The 11,011-nt window shown below is 28.1% G+C and overlaps 1 protein-coding gene across 1 annotated transcript; it reads left to right on the top strand.

The window, feature by feature from the left end:
* Positions 1–223: 223 nt before the first annotated feature.
* Positions 224–7,645, top strand: LOC107448757 (monocarboxylate transporter 7-like). Its single transcript, XM_071186407.2, has 5 exons — positions 224–336; positions 1,542–1,740; positions 3,088–3,231; positions 4,903–5,865; positions 7,399–7,645. The coding sequence occupies exons 2-5, from the start codon at positions 1,557–1,559 to the stop codon at positions 7,536–7,538; spliced, it is 1,431 nt and encodes a 476-aa protein (XP_071042508.2). The 5' UTR covers positions 224–336; positions 1,542–1,556; the 3' UTR covers positions 7,539–7,645.
* Positions 7,646–11,011: the final 3,366 nt, after the last annotated feature.

Consider the following 11,011-nt stretch of genomic DNA (forward strand, 5'->3'; position numbering starts at 1 on the left):
TTAATTTTTTCTCAATCAATCACATTTTAACAAAGGAAATGTGTTCTTTCTTGCTCGAATACAAATACCATACTCCATTACGCATACGCGTAACGTACCACAAATATGATGTATAAGTATGTTTTCCCATTATCTCCGTAATAAAAATACATAGCATATTATCTTCGTTCGTAAGGTCAAAAGGCATCCTTCTATTTTTTTCTTCTTCTTAATTCTAGCTTTTTCTCATTTTTTGATCATTGTTTGATAATGTTTTCCACTTGCTTCTTAAATAATTTTCTTCCAAAAATGTAAAAACAACAATAAAGATACTTATTTTGGATAGTTAAAAAACGGGTAGGTTTTATTATTTTGATAAGTTTCTCGTATTATAAATTGTAAATTATTTCATAATTACTTTACTATTGCTTTTTAATAACATTAACAGTATTCTATAGCCTTCTTCTTAATTAATATTGTTTTATGTGATGTTTTTGATATTGTATAATTTCTTCGATTACTTACTTTTAGCTAATATATAGTTGCATTTTAATTCCATTAACAATATTTCATAGACTTCTTTTAAGTTAATTATTTATGTATTGTATTCGACACTGCATTCTTTCCTTGGTAGCATACTTTTAATTAATTTACCGTTTCATTTTTAATCACATTTACAGTATTTTATGGACTTCTTTCTAATTCAAAATTTTTGCATATTATTTTGATATTGAATAATTTCCTTGGTGAGGTGATTTTAATTAATTTATTGTTACATTTAATAACATTAACAGCATTCTTTAGACTTATATCTAGTTAATATTGCTTTAGATATTGTGTAATTTCCTTGGTTACATACTATTAATTAATTTACTGTTGCATTTTAAAATATAAACGTTATTCTATATACTTCTTCCTGTTTAATATTGTAGTACACATTGTTTTGATTTCTATAATGTTCCTGGTTTCAAATTTTAACTAATTTATGGTAGCAGTTTATTACTTTAACAGTAATTCCTTAACAGCACTTTTTCATAATCAATAATGTTTTTGATCTTACATAATTTCCTTGTTACATAGTTTGAATTAATTTTTTGTTGTATTTAATAACATTACGATAGCGCACTTCTAATAGAAACACTTCTAACAAAAGCACTTCTAATTTAATAGCGCTCTTTCCCGTCTCTGGCAAGTGCATTTTAGGCGAACGTGCACAGTTTCTTCTATATTTACATACAGTATAATGATTCGTAACACTTCGAAATCTCACTAATAACTTGCTATTAATTTTCATGACACTTTAGTGAAGAGACCGTAATTTGTTTAGAAAAATAAGTCAATAAACAAATCGAACAAGAAGTTACAACCCTCAAATATAAGACTAAAAAGATTTCGTTTTTAGAAATATTAAATTTCAGTTAAGTGGACTATTTATTGATTCCTCTAAATTTTGCAAAAAATAAAATGAAAATAAATCTCGTGCATTTGCCTCAAAACTTACACAAGTCAACAGTTGTTTTAAAATATTTCATAACTTATGTTTTCTTATTGTTATTTTTTAGATTTAAATTATCCTCATGAAATCAGGAACTATTGCAAGTATTGAAATCGTAACAGCCTGCTTTGTAATAAATTTTTTATATGGCGGCGCAGGCAGACTGGGATCAATATTTTTTGTGGAATCCATTTACCGATATGAAATTAGTCGAAAACAGGCGTCTCTCCCTTATATTTTGGTTTACATGGTGAGGAATCTTTGTGGTAAGTATACAAACTTTGTGGTAAACAAACCTTCCAAAGCAATTTGTAACTTTTTTTCGGTATATTTTAGAAGTTCATTGCATTGAATCTAATGTGTAAAAAATTGGAATGCAAAAAATTAGAAAGCAAAATTTAAAAAAAAAAAAAAATTTGAAAATAAAATTATTGGCTCCACCCCTTGTTCACCCTTAAAGATTGCTATGCAATGTTACATCGTTTGCTTTGCAAACCGTGCTCGCTACGCTTGCTATTAAACTCATTTATAAAACTCATTCATTAAACTCATTTCATAACTAATTCCTCTTAAAAAATTTAACTATATAATTTACAGCAGTATAATAAATCTATGTTTATATCATAGGAGCGATTCTCCAAACTTGACATTTTCAAATCACAATTACTTAAAAACTAAAAATGTTTTAAAAATCTAAAACAAAATCATATTTACTCTTTATAAGGTACTTAACAAGAGATAAATAAAAGTAACTTACTTGCCGGTTGTCAAGCCAATTGTTTAGTTCAGAAAATGCCAAGAGAGTGTCATTTTTGCATGTTACGAATATAATAATTTTTTTAACATAAGGAAGAAAAGTTCTTCTCTTAGAAGAAAGCATCAGAAAGTTCTTCTCTTAGAGTCATAACATTATTACTCGTTATAATATGAATTATTTTTTTAAAAAAATGTTTTCATGTATAATAAAACTGTTGTACAGGAGATTGACTGCGCAGAAGCTATTACAACACCTCGATTTAAAAGGTCAAAACTATAATAAGAATTTCAGAGGAATCAGATCTCAATCAATCCAACAACAGAATGGTTGGAATAAACAGTGTTGCAGACGCAGGACTAAAAATTCTCTATTTTCTTTCCTAAAATAATAGTCTATTTTTTTCTTACAATAATTTCCTAGATCAGGAGACTGAAATGACAACCTTGGTGAGTTTAATAATTTAACGGATTCAAAAAACGTTATTTTGAACCTTCAAATAAGTGTAGTTTTTTTATATACAAGTAGGTGTGAACATTTTAAATAAACGAAATGAGTTTAAGAAAAGTTTCAAACAAACCAAAAGAATGATTTTGGGGTAATTTTAGCTTTTAAAAATATATATATATGAATAATATTTTTATATACCTGGGGGACAAAATTAACAATCTTGTGATATTTTGTTTGGACTTGATATAGAGTATCACACATAATGTCAAGGGAATCCATGATTACATCAGAATATTTAATGTGTAAAATACTATATATTTATTTTAAATAAATAAACAATTTTTTTTAAATAAATAAACTTCTTTTAAAATAAATTTTAAAAAAATTTAAAAAATGAACATTTTTCCAGGTCCCGTTCTTGGCTATCTCCAACAAATTTTCGAAATTAAAACTCTGGTTATTTTTGGAAATGTGCTGGCCACAATCAGCATTGCAGCTTGTTTCCTTGCTGATAACATTTTAACGGTTACAATTCTATGGGGTATTATATTCGGTAAGTTATATTATTATTATATCAAATTTAGAAGAAAGTGATAATAACCATTGTTACGTAAATAACTTAGAATAATAAAATAATCAAATTGAACAATAAAATAATTAAACTATTTTTTAAATATAAGTTTTTTAACTCATTAAACATAAATCTATTTCAGGTAAAAAGGTTTAATACAATTCTATGGGGTATTATATCAATAAACATAAATCTATTTTAGGTATTTTAGGTTAAATATATATGAAAAAATATTACTTCTTAAACACAAAATAGTACTAACACACAATTAACAATTTATGATTTAATAACCCCTAATTTTTTTGCCAAAAACTACTGAACGAAATTCTAATTTGAAAAACACAAATAAATATCCAATATATTAATAAAAAATATTAACTTTATAAACTTACCCAGTGTTTTTTTGTGGAAAAATTTGTTTAACATCCCATAATGCTAAAAAGACATTATTTGACCCGATAAATTTAAGGATTTCAAACTATGATGTAAGCAATGTAGAGATAGGATCCGAATCATGTCTTGAAGTGGTTGTAATACAGTTGCGTATGTATCAAATATAAATAGGAAAGTTGCCTAAATCGTATTACTTTTCACATTTTAACTTTCATCAGCCACAAATCACTGACAATCAAATTTTAAGTATATTAATAATGAAATACAGCTTATCAAAAACTTAAATTATTGTTTAATAATAAAATTGTAGCAGTAAGCACTAAAAATTGTTTTCCCATACTCACCAAGTGGTATGATAGAGGAAACCAGTTTCCTAATTCGTACTACCTGCTCCCTGCATCTTACTAACTTCAAAAATGTTTAGTATTTATGATTAAGGGAATAAGTAGACCGCGATTGATCCAAGAATAATTATTTAATAACATAGTAAGAAATCAATCATTAAATATTACAAGTATAGTAACAATATTATAAGCTTATAAAATGTTATTGGAACATGATGTTGCTTGGTGCTACTAAGTTCAAGATTGACTTTCATAAGTGCTTCTTAGTAAAACTTTAACTTTTTGAGATAGTTCTATAACCGATTTTCTTCTTCTTCTTAGGGTTTTAGAAATGGTAGAATGGATGCCTTACGCGAAGAACGTGATCGGACAGATCGGGTCTATCAAATCACGTTACTAACCAAATAATTACTGGATCATTACTTGACTAACCAGGTGGCTCATCACTTAAATGTTTTTCTTCACATTTTCCCTTCTGAGAACGCTGAAATTAAGTTTCATAAAACGGTTTTTGATATGCTTCCATCATTCCATTATGGAAAATACTACTTTAATACTATGATGGTTAACTACCAAGAGAAGTTTGATTCTCATGGACCAACAATCCATGATGATCCGTGTTGGTTCATGATGGTTCCAATTATACATTTCCATGATAGCTTAATGGGAATTATCGTTGGTTCTCAGGAATATACCATCAAAACAATTCTGTTCGAATTCCTACTTTGGGGTGACGATGCTTCATGATCATTCCAACATTTGATTTCTAAGAAACTATAAGGGAAATTTCTGATGATTCAACATGAACAAACCATCAAAACAAGTTGATGCATTAGCAATTGTCCAGCGTATCTATTAAGAGTAATTTTTATCACTATTTATATACCTTAATTAGCATTTCTTATATTTCTTTCAGGTGTTTGTTTCGCCCTTGGAACGCAGTTTCTGCCATCATTACTTAATGACCATTTCACAGTAAACCGAAGCAAAGCAAACGGCTTCGCATATGCAGGAGCTTGTTTTGGAGGAATAATGCTGCCACCAATAATGGATGCTTGCATGGAATACTATGGGCTAAATGGATCTTTCTTAGTTTTAGCAGGTATAATGGGGCATCTAATTCCATTTGCATTTCTTTTGAAATCCAGAAAAGAAAATTCGAAATCTGTAATTTCGAATGGGAAAGACAAAGAGAAGCGTATTGGAATAAAAGATGAGAAGGAAACAATGTTTGCTTCGATACATCCTAGCGATAAAAACAATGACAAGAACAGTTCTGCTCATGCTAACGACATGGCAACAGAAACATTATTTGAACCCGATGACGTCAAAACGTGTCCTTCAACAGAAACAAAAAATCATATATCACGCCAAAATACGGAACGGAAAGAACCACCTTTAACTTTTTCATTCAAAAATTTTAAACTGTTTACCGATTCAACATTTATAGTTATGTTAATTATGACTGCCGGGACCACACTTATAACAACAACTATGTGGACGATAATTCTGGATTTTGTTCGAGATAAAGGCATTGGTGTAAATTTGGAAATTTATTATGTCATGATAATGGCGATCGCGGACATATTTGGGAGAATAGCTTCTGGATTTGTTATCGACAAAAACTATTTACCAACAATTTTGATGACGTCAATTAGCTTTATGTGCACTGGGTTGACTTTACTTGGTTTAGTGTTCGCTTATAATTACTTACTCCTGGTGTTTATCGAATTCCTTTTCCCTGTATTTTATGGATTTACATTGATTTTGCAAATCGCTTTGATCCATGAATTCATTCAGCCCGAGAGAAGTGTTATGGCAATGGTCAGCAGATTTGTGCTGTATTCACCTTTGAGTTTGACTATATCTCCAATAATCGGTAAGATATATAGAATTTCTAAGCTCTAAAATTGTTTCTTTTTATTAAGAAAATCTTGGAATCCTAATAAAAGTGACTTTTCTACACAGTTTTGCAGCAATGAGATAATCTTTCTTCGTATTTGTCTACATTGTACTTTAAAATATCATTTACAGTTTAAAATCAGAGGTAGAAATTTATTTAACTGGACACCGTTTCATTTAATTTGTATAGAACGGTTGACTAATTAAACCTTTTTAAGCTGAGTAGAAATATTTGATAGAAAATAAATTTTCAGACTAGAAATAATTTATTGCACTAAGTACAAATATTTCTGGGTATATTTATACTTTGTTTCCTTAAATTTCCTTAGAATTCCTTCAAATTCCTTAAAGGCATGCAAAAAACTTTACAAAAAAATCTCATTTTATAGCTTTTACTGTAAACTTTATTTTCCCTTTTTTTCATTCTAGCTTTGTCCAAAGCTCTCTAATGCTACATTGTGTTTTTAAAACTTAAACTACTTAAGTTTTAAAAACACAACTTAATGTTTAGGCCAACTTAACGTTTAGACCAACCTTCACTTTCAAAGACTTAAAGAAAGTTAACCTGCACAAATAAATCTTGTTTCAGCGATAGTCATAAAATAGATTATATGAATCTTAAGAAAGTGAATTTATCATTAGTTTGAGAACAATTTTAACTCTTGATTTGCAAATGATGATTTATACTCGATTTCAGAAAGTATTTTTAGCCTTCTTTTGTAAAGACGATATAAAAGGGTAGTCTATGCAAGTTTAATGTGAACTAGCATAGTTAAGAACATTGTTCCAAAATTGTATGGTTTATTTACTAATCATTTATAAATATATTTGGGCTTTGTGATAAAGGTTGTTGCTCATATTAAAATCAACCTTCTGAACTGCTATCTGGGTTTTGATTCGATTAGATTAAATTTAAAAAACATTTGCATTATTCTTTGGTTGTTTAAATATAACCTAATCCTTAAGAATGGGTGAAAAAAAACATTAGAGTGGGCAAGGTAAAAAACAAGATTTAAGCATCGAACTTTTAATAGCTGATAAAATTTGCTTTAGGTAGCAGTAAAGGTACTAAAGTAAAAATTGTTTAGGTTATAGTTCTCCAGCCTTCTCCCGCCCAAAAAAAATTCCAGCGATATGAGTGATGCATGATTATATCCTTAATACATAAATAAATCCTGTCAGAACAATAAGGGCAGTAAAACTAGTTCATAACATTTTACTGCAGAAAATTTCATAATAAAACATGGCATTTAGGAGGAAAATAAAAATATAATTTTCTGATAGCAGCAAACTTTACAGCTATAAACCAATACTTGCCAAATTTTTTCAAATTTACAAATAATCACCAATGGCCATTTTCTTCAGTTTATGGGGAAAAAATAGATTTTTTTTGTCTCAACCTACCAAATATATTATTTTGAAAATAATACTATGATTAAAAAAAACTTTTTTTTTAAATTTTCAAGTAATGTTGTAATGAATAATTCTGTAATAAAAAATTTATTTTTAGGTTATTTTAGAGGAGACAATGGGTCTTATGATGGTGTTGTTTTTACTCTAATGGGTATTTCTTTTTTCTGTGGATTTATTTCACTTACAATACCTTATTTGGCAAAAAGAAGACGAACAGCATCAGACATTGTATCGTAAATTCATGTAAAATGTGTTGAATCAGCTGTAAACATTTTGTGCAACTCAAATTTCATCATTTGTTAAAGTAACATAAATTTATTGAATAAACATATCATGTTAGTAAATTTTTTTATCACTTTTGATTCACTACCCATAAAGCTTGGCTATACCGGGTGATTGCATGTGATTCATAACTTATTGTCTGTGATTCATAATGTAATATCAATAATTTTTATAATTATCTCTTAATTTCTTAACTTATTTTTAAATTTCTTCTTGATATAGAAGTTTTTAGCTGTTCTTCAAAGAAAGCTATAAAGAGACTTTTGCCTATTCAATGTCCATAAATGATGTCAAACTTTTTTCAATATTCTTGACTTCCACTTTTCCTCTTGTCCTAAAGTGTTGCATTCACTGTACTTCCCATCTTTCTTGCGACACGTCCTAATATGTCAAACTGTATTTCAATACTTTTGACTCTTCCTTTTGTCCCAAAGTGTTGCACTTCACTGTACTTCCCATCTTTCTTGCGACACGTCCTAATATGTCAAACTGTATTTCAATACTTTTGACTCTTCCTCTTGTCCCAAAGTGTTGCATTTTTCACTATACCATCTATCTTTCTTGTGACATGTTCTGATATATTACATGAACATATACTTGCAGTTCAGAAACAAAGTACAATATTATATGCCAAATTTCAGGTTTTATTTATATGAAATTTATGAGCATAACACTAATAATTATTACAGATTGTATGAAGTAAAATGATATTTAGAACTAAAAGCATAACTAATCTACATTATTAACACTTTGCTGACCGGCAATTTCACACAGAAACTACGTCATGTCGCTGGCTATTATTTTGACTGTGGTAAAGGAAAACATTTTAAATATTGATTTCGTGATGAAACACTGTTGACCAAAAACGAGTTAACTCGACATTGCAAGAGCAGTGACGAGTTAACTCGTCATATGTCAACAACGTATGGTCATGAAAAGACGAGTCCAGTCTCCAGTCAACAATGTGTTAATATGAAAGAGCAATCAAAAACTATAATATTTTGAAAATCTATCTTCTCTTTGCTTTGCGAAAACAAAGTACTCTTAAACAGAATTGAATGAAAATTACAATGATGATAATAAAACTCCTAAATAGTTTAGTTTCAGTAGCTCAGAATTAAAAACTTTCATCGTAAAACTAAATTCAGATTAGTTTTACTCACTCAGTAGCAAGCCACATTATAATCTTTTTGGCATAAATGTAAGTTGAAAAAAAAAATACGAAAATAAATAACATAAAACTATTTAGTCTTCTAAAATTAAATGTTTTTATTTTAGCTACAATGTGGGATATCACACTTCTTGTTACCCCCACTCCTTTTCTTGACGCAAACACTCACAATATCACAAACGCAATCCTTGCTTAAAAAACAGATCCATTCATATATTTTTATATATACATTCAAATCTGTTTGCAGATTTAAAAATAATTCTGTGGTTAAGGCACTATTTAGTGAAGAAAATCACGAATTATGGGCTCTATTACACTACAAAAAACTCCGGTAAAAAGTACCGGCATATTTACCGGAACATGTTATGGATTAAAAAAAGTCTCATACATAGTAAATTTTACAGTAATAATTTTCGTAAAATTACTGGACTCTAATTAAATAAATACTACTGTAAAAATTGCAATATAATGTTTTACGGTAAAAAAATGGATTTTACGGTAATATGGGTTTAACGGATAATGCACCGAAAGTACAGGTACTTTATATCGTAATTTTATCCGGAATTATTTACCCTGCAATACATAAATTTGTATGGCATTAATTAAAATTAAAAAGAAGAGAGCGATCAAGGCGTCGATATTGTATTATTGGCGTGAAATTCTATTAATTTACAGAGTCATAATTTATTATTTAAATAATTAAAATTTATAAAACTTTATAAATATAAAAACCAGTATAACGGAAATTACTTCAGAAATATTTATACTGTATAATTTGAAGCAAAAAATAACGTTAAACTTGTTACAAGATCAGAAGTCAATATAAATGCTATTACTATGTGATAAGGCCATTTTAAGATGAAGTTTTATTCTTTCTATTAGCGTATATGAGTACAATATCTATATATATATTTCTCTTACACGGCGACAAAAAAAAGCCTCATTACTACTCCCCGAACGGCAACGCTAGAAAATCGACCAATGATTGCCGCTAAAAATGTCACATGCCAAATCTAGCTGAGGTCACTCAACATGTAGCGCTTTTAAAAACTGAAACTGAAATAACCAGAGAGAGCATAAGCTAGGCAGAAGTGAGTAGTCTTTGTCGATAGATCTCTATTTTAGTATTTTGTCGAAAGCGCTTTTTTTCGCGAATTTATTTATTACGAATTTATTTGACGATTTTTGATTTATATCAGGAATTTGTTTGCTTTACTAGAATTTATTTGTTTATGCTGTTTTTTCCATTGCAATTCACTTATTTCAATTTTTAATAGACTTAATTATAGCCAAAATTTTAACCTTTTTAAAGAGATATTAGTTTTAGAAATTTTATTTTAAGATTTAATTCTATAGTACATTTCTAATAGGTTTAACGAATTGCATGTCATTTATTTGAATTCAAATTTATTTTAATGACTTAGTAGTTACTAAAAAGATGTAATTTTTTTTTAAAGAAAAGTTGTTATACGGATTCGAATGATTGTTTTGAATTCTTAGAATTGTTACAACTTAACTGATGTTTTTAACAGAAAAACGTAATCAAATGAAAATTTCTCAAAGGTGGGAACTGGGGAAACATTAAAATTCCTTTTTCGCTATTTTGGGAATCTAATCTCTATTACTGGGAGTTTATGGAGTTTAATCTCCAATTATTAGAGGAATATTAATTTTGTAACTTTATTTAGCTTATAAATACTACATAGAGGTCATATTAAATTTAATCTTCAGTTATAAAAAAAACTTATATAAATCTCCATAAGGAATAGAAATGTTAAATTTAAGTTCCCTTAACACTAGATAGCCTAAGGAAGTCATTTGGACTATTTTTAATTTCGATTAGAAAAACAATGATGTATATAATGACACCATTTCCTAGAATTTTGTACAACATACAATTTTTTTAGTGTTAATATTTACAGAAACTTGTTATATAACTGTAAATAAATATAACTGTAAAAATATAAAAAATTAATTTTTAACAAATTTCTTTACACATTGTTTATTCTTTAACAATCCAGTCATTTTGACTGCTTTTGGGCAATATAGATATATACTAAGTTTCAGTCTTTCTAGTGTTAGCAGGAAAAATTTTAAATTCAATCTCCATTAGTAAGAAAAATATTAAATTTATACTCTATAATAGGAGACATTTTAAATTTAATCTCCATTAATAAAAAAAATATTAAATTTAATCTTCTTTAATTAAGGAAATATAAAATTTAATCTCCATTGATTAATAATATCCAATTTATTT

This window comes from Parasteatoda tepidariorum, chromosome 9, assembly GCF_982258835.1.
Source record: "Parasteatoda tepidariorum strain Cologne lab strain chromosome 9, Ptep-v5.0, whole genome shotgun sequence".
Taxonomy (NCBI): domain Eukaryota; kingdom Metazoa; phylum Arthropoda; class Arachnida; order Araneae; family Theridiidae; genus Parasteatoda; species Parasteatoda tepidariorum.